This window comes from Chionomys nivalis, chromosome 17 (assembly GCF_950005125.1).
Source record: "Chionomys nivalis chromosome 17, mChiNiv1.1, whole genome shotgun sequence".
Taxonomy (NCBI): domain Eukaryota; kingdom Metazoa; phylum Chordata; class Mammalia; order Rodentia; family Cricetidae; genus Chionomys; species Chionomys nivalis.
This window is the reverse complement of record NC_080102.1, coordinates 19,716,238-19,743,563: the sequence shown is the minus strand read 5'-3', so window position 1 is coordinate 19,743,563 and position 27,326 is coordinate 19,716,238. Positions and strand designations below refer to the sequence as shown.

The 27,326-nt window shown below is 42.4% G+C and overlaps 2 protein-coding genes across 2 annotated transcripts in view; one reads left to right on the top strand and one right to left on the bottom strand.

Moving 5' to 3' along the window:
• The window catches only part of Washc5 (WASH complex subunit 5), a 41,611-nt gene extending 37,332 nt beyond the window's left edge, over nt 1-4,279 (top strand). The window contains exon 29 of the mRNA XM_057792118.1: nt 3,897-4,279. Coding sequence (XP_057648101.1) covers nt 3,897-3,953 — 57 coding nt within the window. The 3' untranslated portion in view covers nt 3,954-4,279. The remainder of the gene's footprint in view (nt 1-3,896) is intronic.
• A 2,000-nt stretch (nt 4,280-6,279) lies between these two features.
• On the bottom strand, nt 6,280-25,110 carry Sqle (squalene epoxidase). Its single transcript, XM_057792784.1, has 11 exons — nt 24,010-25,110; nt 21,943-22,195; nt 15,555-15,735; nt 13,634-13,730; nt 12,790-12,903; nt 12,535-12,706; nt 11,935-12,030; nt 10,490-10,632; nt 10,033-10,129; nt 7,824-7,911; nt 6,280-6,744 (listed from the first exon to the last, which is right to left on the bottom strand). The coding sequence occupies exons 1-11, from the start codon at nt 24,295-24,297 to the stop codon at nt 6,552-6,554; spliced, it is 1,722 nt and encodes a 573-aa protein (XP_057648767.1). The 5' UTR covers nt 24,298-25,110; the 3' UTR covers nt 6,280-6,551.
• Between the last annotated feature and the right edge of the window lie 2,216 nt (nt 25,111-27,326).

Sequence of the window (27,326 nt, the reverse complement as noted above, 5' to 3'; positions counted from 1 at the left end):
CCTGTTCTTTTTTTTTTTTTTTTTTTTTTTTGGTTTTTCGAGACAGGGTTTCTCTGTGGTTTTTGGAGCCTGTCCTGGAACTAGCTCTTGTAGACCAGGCTGGTCTCGAACTCACAGAGATCCGTCTGCCTCTGCCTCCCAAGTGCTGGGATTAGGGTGCCCTGTTCTTTATCTCCCTAACAGCCTAGGGCCCAGCACCTAAGTCCATGCCACAGCCACAGCTGTATATGGCCACTGCTTCCAAAAATGAAGAAGTGCTTTTTTTTTTAATATTTATTTATTTATTATGTATACAGTATTCTGTGTGTATGCCTGCAGGCCAGAAGAGGGCACAAGACCCATTACAGATGGTTGTGAGCCACCATGTGGTTGCTGGGTATTGAACTCAGGACCTTTGGAAGAGCAGGCAATGCTCTTAACCTCTGAGCCATCACTTCAGCCCCGAAGAAGTGCTTTTTATCTTCTGGCAAAGTCCTTCTTTGCCCCCCTAAATAATATCACCCTTGGGAAGTTTAAACACAAAGCTTGATTTAAGAAATGTAAAGACCTATAACAAATGCTGAAAAAAAAATGGTTTCCCCTTTTTTAAACATTAATAGTTAAAAATGGGATTGTCTGGTAGAGGCGCTTGCTACTAAACCTGACTGTCTGAGTCCCAGAACCCAAATGGCAGAAAGAGAAATCTGGTCCCCGCAGGATGTCCTCTGACCTCTAGAGGCATTCAGCGGCTGTGTGCATAAGTAATATGTGTGGAAAAGTCTCTTCTTAGTGGGAGGCACTTTCTAACAACAACAGCCAAAGCTGATGGATGAGCATCTCCATGAGCATGCAGTACTTCGTGAAAGGACAGCAGCAGTCTTGTCGGGCTGTGAAAGCCACGTGACAACTACCGACACCTCCTGTTCTCATCGTGTAGATGATAGATGATCTGAGTGTGACAGATCTGGAAGAAATAAAGCAAGTGCTGCCTACTAAGAATGTAATGAGAGCCTCATAGAATCATGGGGAAACTTTCTAAATGAGCTCAGATCGTTGGTAGAGCAAGCCCTGGGTTCAACACCAGTACTGAAAAAAATTCAAAGGTGAATAAAAGTTGGGGGTAGTGGCACACACATTTAATCCCAGCACTTTTGAGGCAGAGGCGGGTAGATATCTATGAATTTGAAATCAGCCTGGTCTATATAGCAAGTTCCAGGCCAGCCAAGGTTTATAGAATGAGATCTTGTCTCAAAAAACAAATAAAAATAAGTTTAATAACCTACTTAAATAATAAATGGGCAAAATGAAATCACTTAAAATGAGAAAAAAGTTCCATTCACAGAAGTATAAAAGAAATTGTAGCTGGGCGGTGGTGGCACACGCCTTTAATCCCAGCACTTGGGAGGCAGAGGCAGGCGGATCTCTGTGACTTCGAGGCCAGCCTGCCCTAGAAGAGCTAGTTCCAGGGCAGGAACCAAAAAGCTACAGAGAAACCCTGTCTCGAAAATCAAAATAAAATAAAATAAAATAAATTGTATAATTCATGGCCGGGCAGTGGTGGTGCTTGCCAGGAGGCAGAGGCAGGCTCTCTGAGTTCAAGGCCAACCTGGTCTACTTAGTGAGTTCTAGGACAGGCTCCAAAGCTAGAGAGAAACCCTGTCTCAAAAAAAACAAAGAAAAAAGAGGAAAGAAAGAAATAGTATAATTAAGACTACTACTAGAGATTGGAACAATGGCTCAGTGGTTAAGAGCACATACTGTTCTTGCAGAGGACCTGAGTTCAATTCCCCATACCCACATTAGCCAGCTCAAAACTGCCTGTAACTTCAGCTCCAAGGTATCTGACATGCCTTTTAAAAATATAAATGTACTCTTTAAAATAATAGACACTAGAAGAATATATCTTGCTTCTGAGAACCCTTTTCTCAACTAACCTCATGCTTAAACTTCTCAAAATCTTAAGATTTGAACATCTGTGTTTCAGATGAGGGGACTTCAAATTATACATTTGGGTGGGATACCTAGTTTTATAGATTTATGTAATTATAATCAAAGCCCCAGTTAATCTTTAACTTGCTTTTTTAAAAATGTTACGACTTTTTATAAAGGACTTCAGAAAACATTATTACAATCCAGATATTAATGCCTATAATTACAGAAACGGAAGTGGTGTGGTGCTGGTAAGAGACCAGCAGGGCCAGTGCACATTCTGTGCATGTAACTGTGCACAGGACAAAGTGGTACCTCACATCGGGAGAGAAACAGGCCACAGTTATGTGGTGGCTTGGGACACTCACAGTGTGGGCGCAAAATGGCACCCACGTTGTTAAAACCAATGGCAGAAGCAGGTTAGAACCAAAGTTAGAAGACATTTAGATAAATGTGTACCAACACAACTTTCTCACCGTAACACATAAAAGATGTCTAATTTATGCCAGATTAAATTATGTCCAATGCCTCTGAAAAAAATAAGAGATGGATAGGAATAAATCCTATAAATCAAAAAAGTGGACATTTCCTTAATTTATAATGTTCTCATTCAACTCAATAAAGAAAAAGATCACCTGTTCAGTAGAGAGATAGGTAAAGGACATTAACAGGCCGTGTTTTAGGGTAAACGTTTAGAAAAGGTGTGACCTTATATCCAAGGTGCAAGCTAACCTAGATTGGCGACAAGGGAAATGTTGGGCCCTGTGCTTGGAAAGGTTTATTCTCCACGATGTGGATGGCAGTGTAGCAACCCCAGCCTCTGAGGGGAATTTAGCTTTATCTATCTTTTTAAACTCTGATGATATATTTATCCTAGTCCCAGAAATTCTGCTGCTAGGAATTTACCTGCTAAAGATTAACATATACAATACATAAAATGTGCAAATGTCCACCAGTATATGTTCAAGGGTATGGATACATTTTCAGAGCTAACAGATTACAAGGTCCATCCACCCTTCCATAATGAGCTGTAACCATAATCTTGCTTCTGAGCACCCCCCCCCTTTTTTTACTGACCTCTATTAAAATATCTTCAATAAAATCTCTATGATTAAATGTTACTGATCCCGATTTTGAGTGAGTGTGGACTGTAAAAATACCATTTTGGCCAGGCGGTGGTGGCGCACGCCTTTAATCCCAGCACTCGGGAAGCAGAGGCAGGCAGATCTCTGTGAGTTCGAGACCAGCCTGGTCTACAAGAGCTAGTTCCAGGACAGGCTCCAAAACCACAGAGAAACCCTGTCTCGAAAAACCAAAAAAAAAAAAAAAAAATACCATTTTGTTTGTTTTTTTGAGACAGGGTTTCTCTGTCTTGGAACATGTTTTGTGGACAGGCTAGTCTTGCCTCCACCTTCCCAGTACTAGGATTAAAGGCGAGGGCCACCACCACAGCCAGAATACAAATTTAAATATTGGTATTAGTGTCTCAGGATTTTTGTGCTGTCCACATTTACCGCATGTTCTCTATCTTCAGGAGAGAGGAGGAGGGAGGGAGGGAGGGAGGGAGGGAGAGGGAGGGAGGGAGGGAGGGAGAGAGAGAGAGAGAGAGATTTCCCACCCCACCCCTGCCTCCTCCTTCTCCTAAAAAGTTAAGGAATGCAGGCCTTTCAAGACCTTCACATTCCTTCCCTCTGGCTCCAGATTTCTCCTCATTGCCTCTCAGATATGTATTTCTAGATCAAAGTGTTCTCAAAACCCAAGCCTATAGTTGGAGGCAGCGGTCTCCCCTCAAGTGTTGTATTAGTGGTACACAATAAGGAGACACTAAGACACCAACCATGAAAGAGCTGTTTCCTAGTTTACCTGTGTGCATCAGCACCTCATCTTATTACAACAGATAACTCACTTCTTGAATTGTCATATGTGAAATTGTGATTTTTTTTAGCTCAAATGCTATGAATAATTTTAACTTCTGCTTTCTATTCCAGGTGGCCGAAGCACATGTGCCTAACTTCATTTTTGATGAGTTCCGAACAGTCCTGTGACTTCTGCTCCAGTGACAGGACTGGCCTCATTAGCTTCCTGTAACTAAAGTGAACTTGGGAACGGAAAGAAACTTGACTACTCATGCAACTCGCGTTGTTCCCTCCCCTGTGGGAATCATCAGCCGTTCTGGGGAAGATGACTCGGCTCTAATGTACTGTTGAAATCATGCTATTATATGGAATTTGTATCATGTAGAAGCAGAACTGTTTTATACTTGCCTCTTCTAAATACTAAGTGTAACTGTGATGGATGAATCCTTTTAGTTTTATGTTCTAAAGAACTATTTGTGCAACTTCAGGTCTTCAGTAAAATAATATTGCCAGTACTGAGTTGCCCTGTTTGTGATTCAAAGACTAACACCCTGTAAGGAACCCTACCTGGAAGGTGACAGATGGCTGGGGGTGGGGGTGGGAGCTAGGTAGGCCTGTAAGGAACATTGACAGCCCAGTAGTAGACTCAGTTCATGTCCTATCTGCTATATGCTGTGTTCTGAGGTTTGCCATCTTCTAGTCCCAGACGCCAACATAAACAGGCTGCTAGCCTTAAGATTGTCTTTTTCTTTATTTGGGAGGCAGGAGGGGCGGAGGAAGGGATGGGGGTTATAAAGGTTTAATGACAAACTTTTTTTTTAACTTTATTTTTACTGAGCTCTACATTTTTCTCTGCTCTCCTCCCTGCCTCTCTCCTCCCCTTCTACCCTCCCCCATGGTCCCCATGCTCCCAATTTACTCAGAAGATCTTGTCTTTTTCTACATCCCATGTAGATTAGATCTATGTATGTCTCTCTTAGGGTCCTTACTGTCGTCTAGGTTCTCTGGAATTGTGATTTGTAGGCTGGTTTTCTTTGTTTAAAAAACACTTATGAGCCGGGCGGTGGTGGCGCACGCCTTTAATCCCAGCACTTGGGAGGCAGAGGCAGGCGGATCTCTGTGAGTTCGAGACCAGCCTGGTCTACAAGAGCTAGTTCCAGGACAGGCTCCAAAACCACAGAGAAACCCTGTCTCGAAAAACCAAAAAAAAACAAAACAAAAAAAAAACAACAACAACAAAAAAAAAAACACTTATGAGTGCATTTGATAATTGTCTTCCTGGGTCTGGGTCTGAGTTACCTCACTCAAAATGATGTTTCCTAAATCCATCCCTTTGCCCACAAATTTCAAGATGTCATTATTTCTTTTCTGCTGTGTAGTACTCCATTGTGTAAATGTACCACATTTTCCTTATTCATTCTTTTGTTGAGGGGCATTTAGGTTGTTTCCAGGTTCTGGCTATGACAAGCAATGCTGCTATGAACATAGTTGAGCACATGTCCTTGTGGCACGATTGAGCATCCTTTGGATATATACCCAAAAGTGGTATTTCTGGGAAGGTTGTTTACTAATTTTCTGGGAAATCGCCACCCTGACATTCAAAGAGGCTGTACCAGCTTGCACTCCCACCAGCAATGCAGAAGTGTTCCCTTTTCCCCACAACCTCTCCAGCATAAGTTGTCATCAGTGTTTTTGATCTTGGCCATTCTTACAGGTCTAAGATGTTTTGATTTGCATTTCTCTGATGACTAAGGATGTGACAAACTCTTAAGACTCAAATATCATAACTTGTTTCTCCATGAACACGGTTCTGAAAGGGAGCTGCCATTCCACAGGATAACATGGATGAGACATGCCAAGAGTCTGCCTGAACCTGGATCTAGTGATTCCCATGGCCTAGCCTCCAGGTTAAGCAAGAGACCTGCCTCAAATATATGTAATGGGAAGAGGGATTAAGGAAAACACATGGCAGGGGGATGGAGAGATGGCTCAGAGGCAAAGAGCACTGGCTGCTCTTCCAGAGGTCCTGAGTTCAAATCCCAGCAACCACATGGTGGCTCACAACCATCTGTAATAAAATCTGGTGTCCTCTTCTGTACTGTAGGATACATGCAGGAAGAACCCTGTATACATAATAAATAAAAATCTTTAAAAAAAAAAAAAAAAAGACACATGGTATCAATTCAGACCTCCACATGCAAACGTGTACCAACCCATGTATGCCTGAATATATATGCACACACACAATGGTAAATAGAACATGCTTAATAACTGCACTTTATACCCCACTTGGGATATCTTTTTGGGAACCATGAGGCTATATAAAGAAGTCTACAACATAAAAACAAAATAGGCATCTAATCTACATGGGAAGTAGAAAAAGATCTGAGTAAACTGGGGGCGTGGGGATCACGGGAAAGGGGGTAGAAAGGGAAGGAAGCGGATAAAAATATATAGCTCAATAAAGACAATTTTAGAAAAGTTTAAAATTTAAAAAAAATTTTTAAAGGCATAAGAGTTTATTCTTCATTTTATTTGCATGTCCCAGTGAATCACCCCAAATACTGAAATCAAGAAAAACTTCAGTGTTAGCACGAATTTGTGGAAACAATCATTCTTTTAAACATCTAGCTTATTTGACCCTTCATTTTCAATTGTAAATTAAGGCATATATTTACATGCTTATACACAAGCTTGGTCCTTGAGTCTCCAAGGAAGTCACACAGTTCTATGCTATATACATCCTCTTCAAGTCTCAATGGACTTGACTTCCAAGTGGTTTCCCCTTCAATGAATCAGATACTTCATTTCTGCGTAGATGAGAGGAAATATTATAGAACACGCTTTGTACAGTACAGCACCACTACTGAAAAGGGCTCGGGGTTTTGTAGCCCACGGCTCAGATTTAAAGCAGAAATACGTGGCATAGACAGCAACGGCAAAGAAGTGTCGGATCAACACTAGAGGGTGCGGAGACAATCTGTGGAGACAGAAAAGAGCCATACTGTTTCAGGTCACAAAGGTCCTAACTGTGTCATCAATAGAAGCTTAAGGCACTCTACATCTGAAGACTTACCAAGCTTATCTGCATTTGATGGCAAAAATGAATTTTTACAATATATTATAAAAATCTACTTAGAATAACCCTTTTGAGAATGGCCATTCTCACTTTTTTTTTTTTTTTTGGTTTTTCGAGACAGGGTTTCTCTGTGGTTTTGGAGCCTGTCCTGGAAGTAGCTCTTGTAGACCAGGCTGGTCTCGAACTCACAGAGATCCGCCTGCCTCTGCCTCCTGAGTGCTGGGATTAAAGGCGTGCGCCACCACCGCCCCGCGCCATTCTCACTCTTAAGTCCTATTTTTTTCAGCTGTTTTCTTTCACTAATCTTGGGATCCAAACTGAAGTACAAAGTAGCCTGCTGTGGTCTCGGTTGGCATCAGAACTGATATTCTGATTATAGATCAGGAAGAGGAGCCTTGAAGAATTCACTTCTCAGACTTCCCAAGAATACATCTGCACTAGCAGAACTACTACTGAATTTCAAGCCAGTAAGATTAATAGCTGAGTTCAGAGTTCTCAGCTATCCTTGGCTCCTGGAGATCAGACATGAAGACACCACAGGTGAAAACCACACTTCAATTTTACTTGGCAGGTTTAGCCACCTCATTCCATTTCTAATCAGTGTGTGTCCTGGAGGACGGACAGCACAGTGCTAACCCTGTCCTTTGTTCATTACTTGATGCCACTTCTTACATTTTTTTTACTTTGTATTAGCATGCACGTGCGCGCACACACATGCATGATGTGGGGGAGGGCACACGCTATAGCACACATGTGGAGGTCAGAGGACAACTTTGTAGAGTCCATTCTTTTCATGGGTTCTAGGGATCGAACTAGGGATGCCAAGCTATTGCAGCAAGCACTTTATCCTCTGAGACAGCACCCTGGCCTCTTGGGGCTACTTGTGACTTAGATACTAACGGCTAACAGGCTAGAACTAAACATCCATGGGGTAAAGACTGGCATAAACTGAGTGTTTTCCTTCTGCTGTTAGAACTTACACAGAAAGCAGCCCAACAGGACCCGCCACACATTCTCCACCAAGTTTAAAATAAAGAAAGCAAGCTTTTCGTAGCTGGTGCAAGGAATCTAAAATAAAACGTAGACGTTATTATTCATTTATCTTATAGTGTTAATGATTATGTCATAAAAAAATAATGAAGATATAAAAATGCCAAACATGACAATTTCTTCAAAGCCCTAGAATTCAATAATCAGGAGTTTTTACCCTCCCAAGTTAACAGTCTAAGTGGTAATATGAGTACGGATTATCTGTCCCCGTTAATTCTGCTAATACTTAGGACTTATGAGTTACTTTTAAATTATGTATGATTTTGTTGTAAATTAATTAAATGACACCGAATATTTTATAAGTGCTTACTATAAAAACACAATTCTAGCAACACAATTCCCGGGTTCTGAAGTGCCTAACCCATAGTGCTTGGTCAGCACTAGTTATCAAGAAGGGAAACTCTGCCTTATCTACACATAACTTCTTAATACATTTTGAAGCCTTCAAAACATAATTAATAATAAATAACTTTTGGGTTTTTTGGTTTTTTTGAGACAGGGTTTCTCTGTTTAGCCCTGGTTGTCTGGAACTTAGCTTTGTAGACTAGGCTGGCCTTGAACTCAACAAGATCTGCCTGCCTTTGCCTCCTGAGTCCTGAGATTAAATGTGTGCACCATAAATAAATATTAAATAAATAAATAAATGTGTGTAAATGTGTGCACCATAAATAAATAAATAAATAAATAAATAAATAAATAAATAAATAAATGTGTGTGCCACCACCCCAGCTAGATTTTTTTTTCACAAGATTTTTTTTTTTTTTTTTTTTTTTGGTTTTTCGAGACAGGGTTTCTCTGTGGTTTTGGAGCCTGTCCTGGAACTAGCTCTTGTAGACCAGGCTGGCCTCGAACTCACAGAGATCCGCCTGCCTCTGCCTCCCGAGTGCTGGGATTAAAGGCGTGCGCCACCACCACCCAGCACATCACAAGATTTTTTTAAACATGAAATACAGTAAACTTTTTTTTCGAGACAGGGTTTCTCTGTAGCTTTTGGAGCCTGTCTTGGAACTAGCTCTTGTAGACCAGGCTGGTCTCGAACTCACAGACATCCGCCTGCCACTGCCTCCAGAGTGCTGGGATTAAAGGTGTGTGCCACCACTGCCTGGCATGAAATATGGTAAACTTTTGTTCCATAAAGTTCTTCCCTCCCCTGATCTATCATTAACTTTGTAATGTTGTTAGCAGCTTTGATATGTAAGAATTCAAGAGCTTAGAAAAACTCCAAACTTAAAACTTGTTCCTCTTATGTGCCCAAGCAGCCACTGTAGCTCCCACTCCAGTTCAGCAGCCCTGCCTAGAAAACACTATGGATGATCCTTGGTGCTGGATGGCTCTAGTCTGTGAGAATCATCTCTTCCAATGCACACCAATCAGCTCAAGCAAGAGCTTGAAGCATCTCAAATCCACGTTTACTTTTTTTTTGTCTGTTTTTAAAATTAATTTTTATTTAGTTCTTTGAGTGTGATTCAGGGGTAGGGGTGCAAATGTCAGACTGTCATTTGTTTTGAGACGCAATCTTATTATGTAGCTCAAGCTGACATCTCAATCCTCCTGCCTCAGCCTCCTGAGGGCTAGGAGAGCAAGCATGTACCTCCACACCTAGCTCAGAATTTCAGACCTTCATTATTAGGAATGTTTGACCTATGGACAGAGTGGCCAGCCTCTCTCCACTACAGAAAACAAGACAAAGCAGATGGCCATTTCCAGTGAGTGCCACTCCACTCATGCCCTATAACAGGAAAGAAACCCCAGGCTCAGGCTGAGGTGCTGATTCATGTGTAAGTAATATGTCAAAAGAAATTCAAGCTAGTGTCAAGTAAAAAACCACACTGCTTTTCCATACCTGGCCAGGCGAGGATACACATCCTCTAGTCTGGACCAGAGGCACTGAATGAATGTGTTACTGAGATACACTAGGGATGTTCTCTAAGGAACAGCAACAGCCTTCAGACGAAGTGGTAGATACATGATGCTCAGACACAAAAAGGAACTATCAAATTAGCAGCTGGCAAAGTTGGGTAAACTGTGATTACAGACTAACTACTTTAACTACTAACTTTTGCATTTAAGTCCCTTACCTAACAAAACTTAAAACTCTGTACAAATCAGTGAAGTTCACTTAAAAACATCTAAACTTACCATCTGTACCAGAAAATAATTCATACAAAGCCTGCGCCAGCACATTCACAACAAAGGAATGGGTCCTTTTCCTTGACCAATAGAAGGACTTTTTGGCCTAAAAAAGAAAATATTGTTTATTATATAGTTAAAAAGAAAATAAGCATAAGCTAATGTTTATGATCTCCTCAAAATGCTATCTGTCCAAGGCCAACCTGCAGGCAGTAGTGCCAAACTCACTCTCAGGGCAGTGGGTCATATGATACTGAGCTAAGCTTACACATCTGAGCAGAGCGGCCTGAACCCATTTGGTGTAGCATATACTTAAGCATACAAATCAAAGATTCAGATTCAAGCCTGAACAAGACTATGAATGCAGGCTTCCAAGCACAGATTCCCACGAGGGTCCCCTGCCTCACATCCCTAGACAGAATGTATTTTAAGCCATTTGCGGGGGAGGAAAACTCGAGATTCTTACCTGGAAAACAGCAGCGTCATCATAAAGGTCAGGAATGTCTTTTAACAGTTTTCTCCATAATTTTACATCTTTTAAAGCAACTGTCATTCCTCCACCAGTAAGAGGATGCCTCAGGTTATATGCATCTCCCAGAAGGAGAACGCCTATGGGAGAAGAACTAAGATCATGAAATCCTGGACAGCTCTGAAACAAAAAAGTTAGTGCTAAAAACTTATGATTGACATGAGCTAAAATCCCAAGAATGAATTCAAATTAAATTTGCTTTCTGAGTAACTTAACATTCTATATCTCAACAAAGCTGCAAGTCCTATTGTCTATAGAGGATAAAACTAAATATTAAACACGTACCCTGCTAGCCATATGGTGTGCACCTAGAATCTGTTCTTGGGAAGCAGAGGCAGGACAGACCCAGGAGTTCAAGGTCATCCTCTGCCATATAGTTTTAGTCTGGGTTTTATAAGATCTTTTCTTGGAGGGGAGGGGGATGTGGAGAAGGGGTACTGGAGAAATGGCTTAGCAGGTAGGAGTGCTTGCTACTCTTGCAGAGGACCTGTTTGGTTCCCAGCACCCACATAGGACCACTGTAGCTCTAGCTCCAAGGATCCCGACGCCCTCTGCTAGCCTCTGAGGCCCTGCACACACATGGCGAGCACACATGTAAGTTAAAATAAAAGTAAATCTTTAGCCAGGCGTGGTCCTGCACAACTTCAATCCAGTCCTCAGGAGGCAGAGAATGGTGGATTTCTTGGAGTTATGGAGTTTGAGGTCAGACTGGTCTACATCAGGCCAGGCAAGACTGCACAGTAAGATCTTCCAAAAAGTAAAGAATAAACCTTTAAAATAGGGATTGAAAACACAAGTATACCCCAGCTATCAATCACTATGACACCTGACCAAAATACCAGTTACAGGAATAGACTTGAGTTCCTAGAAATGCTACCGTATCTCAGCCACCCTGCGGCAGGCTTTGCACAGTCTATTCCCTCTTAGTCCCACCTCTCACTGTCTACCTTTTTATTGAAGCAACGTCTGCCCTAACCACCCTTCCATTTCAGAACCTCCCTCCCAACCCTGGACACCCCTGTGGTAGCGGGAATGGAGCTTTATGGGAACTGTTCTCAATACCACTGTGAATTCATCTTCTTGCTCTTACTAGAAAAGTGGTCTTCCACAGGTCAATGGAGTAACTTTTAAATCCCTTTTTGTACTCTCAATGGCTGCATGGTGTCTTCCACAAAGTCAGAGTTCAATAATAATTGTATCATAAAACTATGATGTTGGGAACACGTTAAGGTAACCAGTGCTCCTTCTCCTGCTCTTTCTGGCCATGTGAACTTACTACTCCAAGGTAACCAATTCTCAGCTTCATGTTATTTCCCGACCACATATCTAATCACATGTCATCTGAAGTGAGGGCAGCATTATAAAATACTGCTAAGCGATACCTCGTTTGTTCACAGGGGAAGGAGGAAGGAAGCTTGCTGGCATGGTCCGCAGACGAGAGTTCTGAGAGGCCTCCAGGAACGGTTCCTTCACGTGGTCTGCAATCAATGCCATCCAAACCAAATAAGTGGTTTGGAGCACTTCGGTTTCAAATTAGCATACATCTTCTTATCAAGCATAAAAGAATACTTAACTGTGTATGGGTTGTGGCTGTTACACAGTTCCCTGCAATAAACCACTAATTACCTACTTTATTTATAAAACTATCCATTAAGCACCTCATTGTGCATGTTAAGGAATGACTAAGGAATGTACGAGAAAACAGATGTAAATAACATACACAGATGAACAGAACAGAGAGATGAGAAGAAATGAGTCAAATTTACATCAGACAGGAGAAACCACGTTAACTGACAGCTGTCTGTATTTAGCTTTTACCATGCGCCCATTCTAATATCACAGGAAATACACTGCACATTCACAGAGAGCTGTGCTGATCTCTGGGCCTCTTTAGACACCACACTCAGGAAACTGGAAAAGAGGCTCTTGTGAGATTTACTTTAGACTGTAGATGACAATGAAGGTAAAATCCTATTTCTTACCAGGCATTTGTGGGTAAATTTGTTCGGCCATGTATTCTCTTAAATTCCTTGGCATTTCCCCACGGATATCAACAAGTACCCGCGTTTCATTGGCTGAAATCTGGTAGATGAGAACTGGACTTGGATTGACTAGAACAAGCTCTGCAAAATTGGCTTTAAACTGTGGTGCGTTCTAAAAAAATAACGAGAAAATTTTTTAATAATTTTCAAATCTCAGGTTGCTCTTATTTTTCTACAATTACAACTCCTCCATACCTTCATAAGGAAGCCAACAAAATGAGATGAAACAGAAACTTTATTGGAGACGAGGTTCTTCCTGAACTTGGAGAAAAGCCCATCTGCAACAACAGTCAATGGGGCGTGGAGCTCCTATAGAACAGAAGAACACCCAGCAATGGTTAGAGGCACGCAAAAGGTCCATCCTTCTGAAACAAAGAGTGTACAGGAAAATATGTACCCAAAGCAACCTGTGGATATAAGAGGATGAAGCCCTAAAGGTGATACTTCCTGAGTCCCTAGAGGTCATCTCCCTTTGCTGTTCTGAAACCAAAGCTATCAAAACTCTCCGCCATGCTGGATGAGAGGAAGAACTTCAAAGCAAACACAGGCCACGGAAGACTGAAGCTCATCACAAACTCCAACAACTGCCCAGATTCATTATAAAATCACCTACCCTCATGTGCTGCTGTTTAATGCGTGGTTACACAGAAGAAGCACTTTTATACACATGACAATGTGTACTGATACACAACACCATGAGCATGGAACCTGGTGGCCCTACCAGAGTCCAGTTTCTAGAAAGGGACAACCCTGCACAACAGTCTAGAAGAGCCCTTTGCCTCTTTCTTTTTAAGAGACCAACATTAACATACACTAGAAGCGATTTTACTGTTACTTGCTTCCAACATTTTCCTAATTCTGAGTATAACCACATAAACAGTAATAACACTGTCCTCTGAGCTCCATCCCTGGGACCCACATGACCTCCACACACACACACACTGCAGCATGCACACTCCACACATACAAAATAATACAGAATTTCGAAAGGAATAGGGAGAACACCTCCTAGGAAGAAGTGACCTTCCCTAGTTCTCACCTTGGTGTCTCCAGTCTCCTTGTCCTTGTACTGCACTCCTGTCACGGCGCCGTCTTCCTCTAGCAACTGAAGCACAACACCTTCTATAAACTTCACACTAAAGAAGGAACAAAAGCACACGGTTAGAGCAGCACGCTTGAGCAATGACCCTTAGCTATGGACTCTCTAAGCCTTGCCTTGCACTCATAGGAACTGGACACATGGATGTGCCTGACTGTACAAAGCAAGAAGTCTGCAACAATGCAAAGCAGAAAGCTAGCACGTTTAGAATCATGTGAGGTTTTCACTTTGTAATGTATACCAAACACATATTACAAATGTAATTACTTTTAAAGCTGCATGTCTTCAATCATTCATTTAAAAAAAGAATACTGAGAAACCTAATAAAACAGTCAGACATAAAAGGGAAGAATTATTAGAATCATATTTGTTAAGGACACAGTATTGAAATCCCTCTAGATTAGTACCACTCCAGAGCTCATCAGAGATTTCTTTGTCCAGTGCACAGTGTTAATATAGAAACTCACAACAGGTCAAAGTGCAGAGTGAGCGTCTGTGGCATGCTCAGCCACGAATAGCACATCTACCTCACACCTTCCGCTAGGCTCAGAGATCACTGCACAAAGCGGGCAGAGAGGATGTAAGAGCCTGAGGCTGGGGAGGACAGAAAAACAGCGGAGTCTTCTGGACACAGCGGGCCCACTGCACGTCTGAACTCACGGCAGCTATGGCTGCCTGCACGAGATCAAGCTGGTCTACATTCCAGCATGGAGGGCAGAGGGACTCATGAGCCCCCAGACCAAAGAAGTAGTGAGCAGTTGATAGCTGCCAGGGAAAAGAGAGCTGGCTTTCTTTAGGGATGTGGTACCTGATGGGTTGACCATGCTGTGATGGATAGCCTCACATCCGTGAGAATATAAGCAGTACAAACTGTATTCAGTGAGTCAGTAAAAAAATAAAAGGACATGAAGGTGGGAGTGATAAAGACATGGTGGAGTGGATCTGGGAGGAGTCAGGGTAAATAAGGTCAAAATACATTGTATGCATGTATGAAATTCTCAAAGAATTGATTATATGTTTTTAAAAATAAAATGGCATTTGACAAATTTCAAACGTAATTATATCCATCAGAAAGATCATAACTTTTCTATTTGAGGCATGTTCCCACTTTTACATAACGAACACTCCACTTCTGTGAACAGCAAACATTTCAGCCCTCAGGAAAAGTCCACCAACTTCTTCACTTTGTCAACACGGCGGCCTGTTTCAACCACATGAGTGCTCTCATGTTTGGAACTTCCTTAATCAGCATTAAAAGACATCAGGCAAATACAAGTTAATAATCAAGACAAGCAGCCAGTCCTGTAAGGCTAGGTTCTTGGTAAAAGAGGAAGAGGGATTTCTTCTTGCCATCCTCTGTTCTTTCTAGAAAAAGTACTGTAACCACCAACAAAGACTCAAGTGGGCACACACGGGCATGTGCTGTAGCCACAGCTCTAAGCTGGCCTCTAAATGCCAATCAAATAATAATCACCTAAATCTTACTTAAAGGTCTCAATATTCTTTATAGAGACACTAAATATATCTTAATTATGGATCATTTTATTATACCTATGCCATCTAGACCATGCCAAAAATTTTGAACAACACTAATGAAATCTCACCTGTATAAAAAGACACATTTTTATTCTATATATATTATTATATTATACATAAGCATGTGTATAGATGCCTGAGGAAGGCAGAAGAGGGCATCAGATCCTCTGAATCTGGAGCTACAGGTGGTTGTGAGCCATGACATAGGTGCCAAGAACCAAACTCCAGCCCTCTCCAACAACAGAAAGGACTGTCAACTGCTAAGCCACCACACCAGGGCTCAGGCTTGGCTCTTTAACATTATATGTTTAAAGTTGTGTCTTACTTGGGCTCTGCCATAGCTGCTTTCCGGAGACTCATGATGAATTTGCCATGGTGGAAAGCAACTCCGTTCTGCACTTGGTTGTTTTCTGACACCGGGTATGGAATTTGAACTTCAGATCTGCTTTCATAATCGTGAACTATGTAGCCGTGTATAAGATGGGCATTGAAACCCTCTACTGTATCTGCAAAAATAAATCAGTTCAAATAACTTTATTAATATGCTGAGAGTTACCAAGAAAGACACCAAGAGACAGACATAGATATTGAAAATAAGGCTCTCCCTTACAAAGCTGTAAGACCGGCTGGAGAACAGAACAACTGATACAACTATTACAAAACCCTTCAATATTTCCAGAAGACAAGTGCACAGCTGCACTTCAGGTTAACAGCTGTCATTCAGGTCTGTGACTGCTTCACCTCAGAGACAAGCAAGAAAAACAACAAGAGATGAGCTAAACCATGTTCCTCTCCTGAGGGAACCTGCTCTGTTCACAAAGACACAGAACCCAGTTTGTCCTTCTGAACATGTGTCCCAATGTAGAAACAGAGGGGGTCAGGTGGGAAAAGGAGGGAAGGAAAAGAGAAAATAAAATACCATTAAAACTCTTTATAAAGGTCCCAATTTATACATAAAGATTCAGTATATGAAAAGTAGATTTCCCAACCAAATATAACAGATAGTTTCTAAATGCTGATAGTTCCTACTGCCTATGAAAATTGAGTCAAGATAAACTGTAGAGTAATTTTAGTAAATCTAAACCAGAAAGCAAAACAGTCTTAGTTTTTTTACATTTAAGGCAAAAAAAAAATTTTAAAGAACCAATTGAAAATTTGAGAAATTTAAAAATTAATGTCAATTATAGGAAAGATGTCAAATAAAACAAAGCATCACTATTTGTGCATAAAATTCACTCACTAAAAATATTAATATGCAAGAAATAGTGAACAGAAAGTGTAGCAGTAATCCATTCAAAGCAATACAGATAGAGTCAGTAAACAAATTAGAATAAGCCTGGCATGTTGGCCTGTGCCTGAGACTTCAGTATTGGGGAGTCGAGACAAAACCTGAAAAGGTTTGTCCCAGTATCAAAATATATTCATGTTTTAATATTTCATGTATTTTTATTTTATGTGTATGAGAGTTTTACCTACACGTATGTATGTGTCCACAGGCACGTCTGGTGCCTGTGGAGCCCAGAGGGCATTAGATGCCCTGCAAGTGTAGTTTCCAGATGGTTGTGAGACATCATGTGAGGTCTGGGAGCCAAGCCCAGGTCCTCTGTGAGAGCAGCACACAACTATGCATGGAAGTAAGCATCCACTGTAAGCTAAAGGTGGAATCACACGTAAGAAACCCAGGCTTGGCATGGTGGTACACACCATTAATCCCAGTAGAGAGGCAGGCACATCTCTCTGAGACCAGCCTGGTCTACAAAGTAGATTAAATTCCAGGCTAGCCATGGTTACATACCCTGACCCTGTACCCCAAAAAACACAGCTTTGTGTTCTGACTTCATGCAAAGCTCTGAACTTTAAGCTGAAGAGTCCCATAAATAAATGTTATCAAAAATCGCAGGAGACACAGGAAGTTCTAAATATGTAAAAAAAATTCAGTATATGCAGAATAGAGCACTTTCATGTGTAAGTATCAACCTGAAAGATGTCGGTTTGCTTTTTAATCAGAATCTTGGAAATGTTTTTCCATAAAGCTTAAAAACATGACTCTAAATTATATACAAACAAGAGTCAGGAGGTCTAACAAAAAAACAGATAATACTAAAGAAAATAAAGCTAAGGATAGTGAATACTAGATCCTGAGACATGGTATAGGCATAACTATAATGCATTAGTTGTAAGATTTATGGATTTTGGGCTGGAGAGATGGCTCAGTGATTAAGAGCACTGACTGCTCTTCCAGAGGACCCGGGTTCAATTCTCAGCACCCACATGACAGCTCACAACTGTCTGAAGAATGCACATAAAATAAAGTTAAATAAACCATAAAATATTTAAAAAATAAAAAAAAGATTTATGGATATTAAGTACAATCTCTATGGCAATCAATTCACTAATAAAAAGTCCACAATCCAGGATGGATCACTTGATATTATGTTAGAAAGCCTTTATCTGGGGGCTGGAGAGATGGCTCAGTGGTTAAGAGCATTGCCTGCTCTTTCAAAGGTCCTGAGTTCAATTCCCAGCAACCACATGGTGGCTCACAACCATCTGTAATGAGGTCTGGTGCCCTCTTCTGGCCTTCAGGAAAACACACAGACAGAACATTGTATACATAATAAATAAATATATAAAAAAGAAAAAAGAAAAGAAAGCCTTTATCTGCAATGTAACCATTCCAAGTAATTCTACCACACACAGTTCATCAAACCTGAGGGAAATAAACATAGTTAATGTTTAAAGAACTCTTACTGGCAATAGTAAAGGTATACTGGATAAATACCTGGAGGGTTGTTCTCAATCCTCTGGGGACGGTGCAATGGTTAAGAGTTTGCTTTGCTCTTCCAAGGGACCCAAGCTCAATTCCTGACAACTATATCAGATGATCACAACCACCTATAGTCCAGCTCCCCATAGGCACCTGTACTCACATGCATGCACATACACATCACACACACACACCACTGACACACACAAATAAATAAATCTTAAAAAAAAAAAAAGAGCCGGGCGGTGGTGGCGCACGCCTTTAATCCCAGCACTCGGGAGGCAGAGGCAGGCGGATCTCTGTGAGTTCGAGACCAGCCTGGTCTACAAGAGCTAGTTCCAGGACAGGCTCCAAAACCACAGAGAAACCCTGTCTCGAAAAACCAAAAAAAAAAAAAAAAAAAAAAAAAAAAGAATCCACTGGGACTTGTAGCCATAACCGTGTAGCTGTTTCCTGAAGCTAGATCTATAAAATACTATCTAATCTTTAGTGTGAAATCATTTCTGATTAGCTGAAGTTTATATATAAGGTTAATAAAATCCTCCTTCTGGATATTGACACACCTGCTTGATGCAAGGTGGTCTGTTAAGGAATCTGTAAGAACAGCCATGGAACCTTCCTTCTTTGTAAAGCCATGGTTTTGTTTGGTTCAAGAGCATGGCATCTTTTTGCTTTCCTCTGTGTTATCTCTTTTGGGGCCTGCTTTGACTCCCCATCACCTCCCTGATCTATACTTGCACGTCCCAGAGCTCAGTCCTGAACTTCTTGGCAACAGTTAACCTTGCGTAACTTCTATGGCCCATCCCTTTCTCACCTAAATGAGAAATCTCACCTAAATCTAACACCTGATTCATCAGGAGGTTCTACCCTCTTCCTGCAAGATAAATTCCCAGTACAGGTCACATGCCTCTACTACTGTGGCTGTGTCCTAAGTCACCAGCCCCTACAGATTGTGCAATAGCTTCCAAGATGACCTTTTTTCTGGCTTTACCACTCCATGGTCTTTTTCCTACTCAGAATGTAGTTTTAGATAATATTCTTGATCACCACTTTTAAAATGTGGGCCTTAATAGCTCTTTACATTTCCAGTGACTTCCCTTTGGAGAAAAAAAAACAAACAAAACAACAACAACAACAAAAAACAGACCTTTATAGTGGACACCACAAACCCACAGGATCAAGCCCCACTGCTATCTGCCACCTTCTCCAGTTGACTTTCCTCCACTCGCAACACTAAAGGTTCTCAGGCTTGACAGCTCTTTCCAGAAGACAAAAGCTCTCCTGGTCTCCAAGGCTTATTCTCCACCTTCATTTCTTTACTCCAAGGTAACTTCTCATGACAAAAACTATCCCCACCAACTTGCTATTCCACTATTTCTGATTTTCTTTAGTTCCTTCCTACAATCTTCAGTCTATCTACTGTTTTAAAAATGTATTGTCTTTTAGGATTCCCCCTTTAGCATCCGCTAAGTTGTAGTCTCAGAAATAGACCAAAGCCTACTTGTCAATGTTTTTAAAGCAGTTGTTGAAGGAGTCATTCTCAGTCAGCTGTGTGCTGATCAAAGTCTGGCTCCAAGCACAGTAAGTGCCCTGAGCTCTCCATTTCAGGCTTTCTCTTGCTGACAACGATGAGGATATTTCAAGGGAAAAACTTGTGTGTTTATTTTTATCCCTGTCACTGACATATAACAATTGTTATGTGTTTACAGGGGTCTAATGCGATGGTTGAAGTCTTGCACCTTGACAATAAAATTATGAAACTCAGTATATTCATCACCTTAAAAAATATATTTGCCACTCTCAGCCACAGCATCAGCTTCTCCTCTCTCCCTTATCATACATTACTATAAAAAAAAAAAAAAAGCACTCTTGTATCAAATACACCTCCATTGGCCTTATATTCCTATCTAATTTTGTCCTAGCTCTGTATCCTGCCATCAAATTAGTTTCTCAAGAAATGACTCAGCTGGCTGGTCACTGGTTGCTCTTCCAGAGAACCATAGTTCAGTGCTCACAACCATCAGATCCAGAGGATCAACAACCTCCTCCGGCCTTCCTGGGCACCAGGCACCATGTGAGACATAAAATATACATAGGCAAAACACTCAAACATATAATAATTTTTTGTTAAATTTTAAAATCTCATACAGAAATAGTTTTCTACAGGTTAGGGATCTGCTCATGGGTAGGGTGCTTGCTGTGTATGCACAAGTCTCTAAGTTCAATCTCCAACATCAGAGGAAGGGGAAAAAATAGTTTTGTAGTTTCAAATTATGACGTCTCCCTCTCATTTCAGCTTAGGTTTCCTTGTTATTGCCACATACTGACAAGTCCAGGGGTGAGTGTTCTTCCACTCCTCCCACCTAGCATTTGGTCAGCAAACATGGCACAGCTGTCCCTTCCCTTCCTGGTATAAACCCATGTCTTTCAAAGCAGCTGCTTGAGGCAAAAACCTAAGGATTGCTTTATGCGTGCATGCATGCGTGTAACCCCTGCCTCTTATCAAGTGTCCACTTTCCTTTACAATTTGCTACCAGCCAGCACATCAGTTAAAAACACCACCACTGCTAATTTGGGCTCAGAACGAGCTCCTCCAGACTCCTAACTGGATCCTTGCTACCCCACCATCACAATCTTAGTCTATTCTTGGGGGGTTGTTTTTTGTTTGTTTGTTTTGAGACAAGGTCTCTCTCTGTACCCCTGACTGTCCAAGAACTCTCTATGTAGATCAGACTGGCCCTGAACACAGATACACCTGCCTGTGCCTCCCAAGTGTTGGCATTGAAAGTGTGGCGCCACGCCTACCTTATACTCTATTCTTCATACGGTATCCATGTTTGTTTCCCCAAACGCCATTGTAGATAAGTGGCGATATGGGACCCAACGAACTATAAAGTGAGCTCTGAATTGTGATCTTTAACAGCAAAGCCAGAGAATTTTAAAAAGCAAACTAGAAGAAATTTCGGAAGTAGAGATGGGGATCAGCGGCAAAATAGTTATTAACCTGGGGCAGGCCTGAGTTTGAGCCCTAGGCCCACTAAAAAGGGGGGAAACCTCAGCCTGAAATACGTACGGCTTCACTGAGCCACGATGTAACAGGTGCAGCACTGTGCTGTGCTGAGTGAGGAGTTGCTGGAGCTGCACTGCTGCAGACACAAAATGGTGTCATGTCATATTCCTGCTCCGCTGCGTATGAAGCCTACATGGTCTAGCTTCTGCCTCCCTCTTCAGCCTTCAGGACAAGTCATCTTCCTTCCCCATCACCCACTGCTTTCTCTATGTATCTCCTTCTCAATGCACAAAGTATTGTTCTGAATGGTCTACGTGTCCAAATTCACTTAGTCCTCATAATATGTGAAACAGAGGGTCTTCAAACGCCTTTCTTATAAATGAAGGAATAAATCATACACAGAAGGCTAAGTTACTAGGTTTAAAGTTAGTCACAAGGCATACAGCTTTGTTTGTGGCTTCTCACCTTACAGCTGAGTTCCTTCTGTGCTCTACGTCTCAAGAGTATCTGTCTTGACCATTAGTACACGCTGGCACTCAGTATAACTCCTCATTCAAAGACAGCAGTAAATAAACATTTTCCAGATGAATGTGAGAAGTACATAAAAAGCACCGGCTGAGTAAATGAATCATCCATAAACACAAGATCTGAGGGAATAACCCCACGCCAGAAGCATATCACACACTCTAGAAGTGATAGCTCTGGGCAATGAGTTTAGTGTCTTCGTAGAGACAGTCCATTTTAGACGTTTCATTATGTCGTTATGTCTAAGCAGCCTCTTCTCACACTACTAAACGTTTCTGTTCTTCGCTCTCTGTCACATAACGTGTTTAGCAAATATAAGTTTTACAAGGAAGGAAGGAAGGAAGGCAGATTAGTCTAAAGTGAAGGGCACTCATTTTTACCATCTAACTCCTGAAAATCAGATACACCTACCTCCGAGGCCCAGCTCTTTAAGAACATGGTAACCACCTGGCTGCAGAAGCTCACCAACAATTCTGTCAGGCTCTTTTAAATCTCTCTCGATTACCGTCACCTTTCTTCCATCTCTGGAAAGAACCGTTGCCAAGGTAGATCCGAGTACACCAGCCCCCACAATGATAACTTCCGGATCATTCAGAGAAGATGCTGACACTGAGGTAGCTGCTCCTGTCAATGTTGTTTCTGAAATACTGGCTTCTTTTCTGCACTGTTTAACAAAAAGAACATTATGCTTTCAAATCAATTGACTTAAATCATATTACTACCACATAAGCTACTAGACTTTTACATCTTGAACAAAAACTGGACCACAAACATTTATTAAACCAAATCAATGGTGTATTTTAAAATCCAGGCGATATATAAAAATCAGTATCAAAATTCTGATTGCCTAATTATTGCTAAATAGAAATGTATGTATCCCAATAAAAATGAACATATATTCCTTTTTCTGGACTTACTAATTAGAAAGTGTTGTTATATGAACATATTTAGAAATCCATATCCAGTCAGATACTATAAATATGTATCATGAAGTTCAAAGACACAACCTAGGACAAACCCTAGCATTTAATCACTCAACTCTGCAAGCTCATATTGAGCATCTACAGGTGTGGTTCTCCCCCAGCTTCTGACTGTCCCTGTTACATATGTGTCAGTGGGCACTCAACACACTCCAGCAGCTCCCTGGTTTCCAGGGAAGAAGAAAGCCTGAAGCAGGCAAAATGAAACCAGTCCGCAGGTTTACAATTCAGTTTTCCTACCGCACAAATTCTCTACACAGCACTGTGACAGTCATAGTACTCCAGCTACCGGGACCAGAATTCAACCTCAAGGGGAGGTCTCCAAAATACAAACCCCAGAGTTCTTACCTTAAGAAGTAAGGCCTCACCTCCAATCCGCAAGCACCATACCCACCAAATAGTAACAGAATACACCCACTGTAGACTAGTGACAACGGCTAGTTACTTACTAGATGGCCATGCACCCGGCATTCTGCAAATATGAAGTCACTTAACTCCCTGTCTACAAGCGACGGTGGTGCCACCCTCACCTAACAGAACAGGAAAGTGATTTGTGCAGAAATGAACCCATTCCTAAAGTGTCACAGCCAGTACTGGCACAGCCAAAATTAGAATCCAAAGCTAATCTGTACTATGGACATGACAAAATAAAGCAGATCCAAGAGTCTGCGTTGCTTTGTGGATAACTAACTCATTCTATCTGGCCACAACCTTCTATGCCAGGCTGGATAACCTGCTACAGTCTCACAGCTAATATCCCTGTTATTGTTATTATTAATATTATAACTATTATTATTATTAGGGAAAAATCAAGCATTGTTCCTCTCACTCTTAAGTCTTTCCAATGTTCTTGGGGGAAAACTTCAAATATCACGTCTGGCTTATACTAGTCTCCCTCTCTCTTATCTCCCGCCACAGGCCTCCGTCTTTCCCTGACGGTAATAACAAGTATTCAAAGATTCCGTCTCTGACACAGAACCATCATTCAACTATTATTGACTTCGGACCTGACGCCACTGGTTTATTCATTGCTTCAGTGACTAGGAGGAAGGATCTCTGCCAGCCTTTAAAGTGTTGAACATTTTTACTGCTTTTCAAACTGTTCTGTTACTTTCCCCTGTCAGCTGTCACTTCCCTAAGTAGCCTTACCTGTCACACCACAACGCTTTCTTCTCAGGTACAAATAACATCCTTATCCAAGGATTTAAATAAAAGCCACTCTCATTCCGTCCTCCAAATGAAAAGCTAACATTGCCTATCCAACAAATAGCCAAGCCCTTACCCAACAATCAGACAACACTAAATAAATTCTCTTGTCTTTCCGAAAATCAAGGATCATAACCATACACAATCCAGAACTTTAAAAAAAAAAAAAAACTCAACTTACATGAGAATATTGAAGTTTCTAGGTCATCACTTTCCTGACTTTTAATGAAACCGTAAACTTTAGTCACCTCGATCTGACGCCATTCATTCGCCCACTGTGGAACCAACCTACCTTACTGGACTCCAGCTCCTCTTTCTTTTCTGGTTCAGGGGGTGACTTGGCCCAGAAGAAGCCAATAAGAGGCAGAGCTGAGAGAATATCAGAGAAGGCAGCGAACTGGGAGCCACTCTGCTGGCGACCGAGGAGGCCCGCGTTTCGATGGCGACAGCGGTAGGAGAGCACCAGGCCCAGCGACAGGAACACCAGCACGCACAAGAGGAGCTCCTTGTTGGCCAGGGTGACATCCCCGCATTTCTTATAAAAATAGGTGAAGGTAGCAATGCCAAGAAAAGTCCACATGGCTCAAAAGCTTCTTTGGTGCCAAGGCTGAGGATTTGGGGGTTTTTTGTTTTGATTTGATTTGATTTGTTTTGGGGTGGTCTTTTTTTTTTCCCTCGGGAGGGGTTTGATGATTAAAACTTTCTCCCCAAAATGTGGTTCTCAAAAGGGGCCTGGGACACTCGCCCAACCCCTTCCTGCCAACAGTTTCAGGATCACGAGTCAAATGAGATCAATTTTTGAAATCATTCAGAGTACAAACGTAATCTTAAGTTGTTCAGGACTTAGCAGCATTTAAAGCCTGCCTACAGCACCTGATTAGAGACCCTTCTTCATTCAGCCAAATGACAGGTGTCTCTATATTTACACTGGGGTAAGGGGTACAAGTGTTGCTATATACTTCGATGTCCACTCTTCGGGCTGTAAATGGTCTTTTGTCAGTTGCAGCAAGTGCTCGGTAGGAAGGAGTTGGCATACAAGGATGAGGGTGCTGGGAAAGCTGCCCCTAAGCGACACTGCCCGGCAGCCTCCAACAAAAGATGGCCCAGGAGTCCCGAAGCACGGCTGGAGCGGGGCAGCGCAGCTCTCCCCGGAGACCTCGCCTCAGCCAGGCCCGAAGTCACGGCCCGGAACCTGCCCGACCGCCACTTGCCTTCCTCGAGGGTGAATGGCTGTCTCCGGACAGCGTCCGTCAGAGCTCGGTGAGGACGCGGGACAGCCGGGTCCCCAGCATCCCTCGCGGACAGTAACCAGAGTAACCACCGCGCACCCCGCTCGCAACCCGGCCCCACGAGCTTCAGCCACCCGGCGGGCTCGGCCCAGCCGAGGGACCAGGGGGCGGGGCTCCGACCCGGCACCGCCCCGCGAGTGGACCCCGCCTCCCTCGCCGCTCCGGACCAATGAGAGCGCGCACCGCGCGGTAGGCTGAGATGGCGCTATGGCGCGTTCGGCCAATGGCAGGAGGCTCACTCCGCGCGGCGCCAGTCGCGGAGGCGCTAGGGCGATGTTGCGTGGTGCGGGGCGGGCGCGTGGGGTGGGCGCCGGCCCGGTGGGCGGATGGGGCGGTGCCTGCTCGGCTGGGCTCCAGCGGGGTCCTCCGGTCCCACCTGCGGAGGGTGGAGCTGGCTCTGGAGGAACGCCTGGTGGCCGTGCACAGCCCTGGCGTAACCGAGCTCATAGAGGCCGCCCGGCGGACTGTGGGCACGGGCTGAAAATACGTGAAGGACGTGACACACCAGCGATCCTGGCGTCATTCGTGGACGCAGGCTGAAGGGAAAGAAGCGAGTCGTGGGAAGTGGAGCACGCCTTTAATCCCGGAACTAGGGAGGCAGGAAGATCTCGGTCTGCCGATCGTGTTCCAGACCCGTCAAAGCTACGTAGTGAGACTTTGCTCAAAAAAAAAAAAAAAAAAAAAAAAGGGGGATAGCCAGGCGGTGGTGGCGCACGCCTTTAATCCCAGCACTCGGGAGACAGAGGCAGGCGAATCTCTGTGAGTTCGAGGCCAGCCTGGTCTACAATAGCTAGTTTTGGGACAGGCTCCAAAGCTACAGAGAAACCCTGTCTCGGAAAAACAAAAACAAAACAAAACAAAAAGTGATCCAATTAACAGCAACACCGAAACTGTCTAATAAGATTCTTTTATGTTTCAAGCACTGTGCCAGAAGCTTTGCAAACATTTATTCAAACTTTACAGCCACCTTCCCAAAGAGGTATTTATTTACCTTTGCTTCACAGGTGAAGGAGGTGAGCGGTTTATCTACCATAGTTCATGACACTGATCATTTTATAGCCCCACAACTACTGCCATGCAACCTTGCAACCGAGTTCCTCAACGGTACCATTGAATTATCAAACATTCATTGACTTCTTAGTTACCTGTGTCCATGTTAATTCTGCAAGACCTTGCCCTGGGAGGTTACTATTTATAATTGTGGCAATATTTCATGACCTACAAAAGTAAAGTGTAAAATTCGATGTTTACCTTCTTTATAAAAGTAGAAACTCACCCTTAAATACTTGTCCCATATCTTTGTTAGTTTCTGCTGTCCTTTTTAGTCTTGCAACAATTCAAAAAGGTACAATTGTTTAACCAGTATGCTGTATCATAAGGAAAGAAATAAAACTCATGTAACTAGTTATTCCTCCCCCCTGTGCACGCCGTTTACCGCAGCCACAATTGATCCTATGTAGCTCCGCATTTCTTTTTTTTTTTTTGACTTATTTAATTTATGCATTTTGTATACATGTACATCTGCACATCAGTAGAAGGCATTAGATCCCATGGTACTACAGTAATAACCGCCATATGACTTCTAGGACTTGAACTCAGGACCTCAGGAAGAGCAGTCAGTGCTCTTAACTGCTGAGCCATCTTTCCAGCCCTAACTCCACATTGCCTTTTTTTTTTTTTTTTCTTTTTTTGGTTTTTCCAGACAGGGTTTCTCTGTGTAACAGTCCTGGCTGTCCTGCAACTCACTCTGTAGACCAGGCTGGTCTCAAACTCACAGAGATCCACCTGCCTCTGCCTCCCAAGTGCTGGAATAAAGGCATGTGCAGCCACTTTCTGTCCCTAGCTCCACATTCCTCATGTACATCTCTCCATGTTCATGAAATATTTCTTGAATCCAACATAAGCTGAAATCCTGGGGAATTTAAAGGAGTCTTGACCTTCCTAATTGTGTATCATCTTTGGCCACTAGTAAGAGAAAATAAGATGTATCTAATACTTTCAAATGCACATTTCCACAGGACATAGGATAGGATGAATTCTCGGTTGTCAGATGCATAAACCAAACCAAGAGGCAAAATAAAACTGCCGCTCCTAAAGCTGAGGACTCGTATCCAAAGGTTAAACACAGAATTAACTCAGGGAAAAGACTGTCCACATTTAAAATGGGATTTGAGCCAAGCATGGTGGCACACACCTTTAATCCCAGCACTCAAAGGCAAGGCAGAAGCAAGCAGATCTCTGAGTTCAAGGCCAGCCTGGTTTGCAGGGCAAGTTCCAGGAAAGCCAGAGCTACACAGAGAAATCCTATCTTGAAAAACAA

Bases quoted from the DNA above. Each gene is read 5' to 3' on its own strand.
- Sqle (XM_057792784.1), bottom strand. From the start codon at position 24,297: ATGTGGACTTTTCTTGGCATTGCTACCTTCACCTATTTTTATAAGAAA. The intron at 10,130-10,489 runs GTAAGAATCTCG...TTTCTTTTTTAG, and splicing joins ATGACGCTGCTGTTTTCCAG to GCCAAAAAGTCCTTCTATTG. The intron at 6,745-7,823 runs GTAAGTTCTAAC...CTGTCTCCACAG, and splicing joins CCTGTTGGGCTGCTTTCTGT to ATTGTCTCCGCACCCTCTAG.